Raw genomic sequence first — 2,050 nt, 5'->3', positions numbered from 1 at the left:
AATGGCAGCAGGGCCCTGTGCCCCGTGGACGCCGCCTTCGCCCAGTGGTTCTTGCCCGCCGTCTACCTGGTGGTGATTCCCCTGGGGCTGGTGGGGAACGGGCTGGGGCTGTGGCATCTCTGCACCGAGCCCCGGCGGGGCATCCGCCATCCCCTTAGCCTGCTGATGGGCAACCTGGGCCTGGCCGACCTGCTGTACGTCAGCACGCTGCCCTTCCTCGTCAGCTACTATCTGCGAGGAAGAGTGTGGCTCTTTGGGCAGGTCTGGTGCCGGATCACCCGGGGCCTCTTCCACCTCAACCTCTATGCCAGCATCGCCTTCCTCACCTGCATCAGCCTCCACCGCTACCTGGGCATCGTGCACCCGCTGAAGGTTCGGGGAAGGTGCCAGGGGGCAACTTCTTCAGTGTGGTTCAGCACAACAGTCTGGGTGTGGGTCATCGCACAGGTAGCTCCTGATTTTGCCTTCAGCAAGACGGACGACACGGGGACGCAGTGCCACGACACAACAGGGCACGAGAACCTGGGTGCCTACTTGCCGTACACTGTAGCCGTCACAGTGATTGGGTTTGTCATCCCGTTCCTCATCGTTGTTGGATGCTACTGCCATGTGGTGGTGGTGCTCTGCAGGAACAACACCATGAACCTCAGCCTCAGGAGAAGAAGCATCAGTCTGGTGATTCTTGTGATGATCCTCTTCTCCATCTGCTTCCTCCCCTACCACATCTTCAGAAACCTCAACTTGTTGTCTCGAGGCTGGCAGCTGCAAGGGTCCTGCACACAGGCTTTGAAGAACATCTACGTTTCCTACCAGGTGACCCGAGGCCTGGCCAGCTTCAACAGTGTCCTCAACCCCCTGCTCTACGTGATGACCAGCGAAAACTGCATGTCACGTATGAGGAGCATCCACGAAAGAGCCAGGCAGTCCCTGGGGTCCATCTTCAGAAGAAAAATCTCTTGCCCGATGGATGAGAAGAAGATGAGCATCATTCTTTGTGAAGAGGAGGCTTCTGATGAGCTCTGAGGTACCCAACACCCCCTCCAAAGGATGCACCGCTTCAGTTTGCGCTTGGTCTCTTCTTGGGAGCAGCCCCCCCCCACCTTGATGCCTGTTTTGCAGAGGGGTGGTGACTGCAGCATCGCTGGCTCGAATCTCACACAAGGCATCGACAGGACTGCTGGCATCAGAGGGCAAACTGGGATCAGGTTTTACAGCAAAGTTACTCAACCCAATCACTTTGCCTACAGTACGCCTGGGGATGGAAAGAGATGAACGTTGTGTTTACTCCAGTCCTGAAGTATTTCTTGGTCTGGCCGCCAGTGCAGTGGTCTGAGCTGGTTAACATCCCTCTGGCTCCCCGGCCGCTTATCGACCTCCTCCGTGAGTGAGGGATGGGGGAGAATGATGCCTCGTCCCCCCCAACTGCATCCTCTCTGCCCCACTGGACATGGGTTTGAGACAGGATTCCCTCCTTCACCTCAGGAGAGGGCACCGGTAATTAACTACTTGCACTGCAGGATAGCCAAGAGGGGGAATTTTTGCAGGGGTGGGACGGGGGGGGAAGTGCTTTGGAAATGGAAATATTCATAAAAATACCATTTTTAAAATATATGACTAAGCTGTGCCAGTTCCTGGGTTAGTTGTTCCTGGGTGACTGAGCTGCTTCAAGATCTGTGTTATCCTCTACTGCCCACCTCCTTTGCAGAAGAAAAAAGAATTTTAGCATTACTCACTCTTTTGGAAGAACATACAGCAGACAACAACAAATTGGCATTTTAAAGTTTCTGGAGGCTGTTAGTTGGGTTGGGGTTTTTTTGCAAGGTAAATGACTGCAGTAGCCTGAACCACAGCTTTCCGCAGGTAAATCCCAGGAGAGTTTTGAGATCTTCAGGTAGGCAGCTGCATCTTACTCTTGCATCCAGCCTTGCAAGAGGATTAGACAGGTCTATTAAAAATTAGGCAAAAAAAGAGAAGCAATGCTGGTTTGAAGGTTTGTGAAGGCAAGATTCAATGGTGAGGGCAGTCCGTCTGTCATCGCCGAGGGGGCTGT

At 54.0% G+C, this 2,050-nt stretch overlaps 1 protein-coding gene across 1 annotated transcript; it reads left to right on the top strand.

Moving 5' to 3' along the window:
* Positions 1 to 3: 3 nt before the first annotated feature.
* Positions 4 to 1,023, top strand: LOC104162477 (P2Y purinoceptor 1-like; the record flags this gene model as incomplete). The annotated part of the gene is made up of 1 exon (XM_009701209.1): positions 4 to 1,023. A coding segment is annotated over one exon (1,020 nt), but the record flags the coding sequence as incomplete, so codon positions are not given.
* Positions 1,024 to 2,050: the final 1,027 nt, after the last annotated feature.

This window comes from Cariama cristata, unplaced genomic scaffold (assembly GCF_000690535.1).
Source record: "Cariama cristata isolate BGI_N322 unplaced genomic scaffold, ASM69053v1 scaffold14825, whole genome shotgun sequence".
In the NCBI taxonomy this organism is placed as follows: Eukaryota; Metazoa; Chordata; class Aves; order Cariamiformes; family Cariamidae; genus Cariama; species Cariama cristata.
Note: the sequence above shows the minus strand (reverse complement) of the source record. Positions and strands in the feature narration are given on the sequence as shown.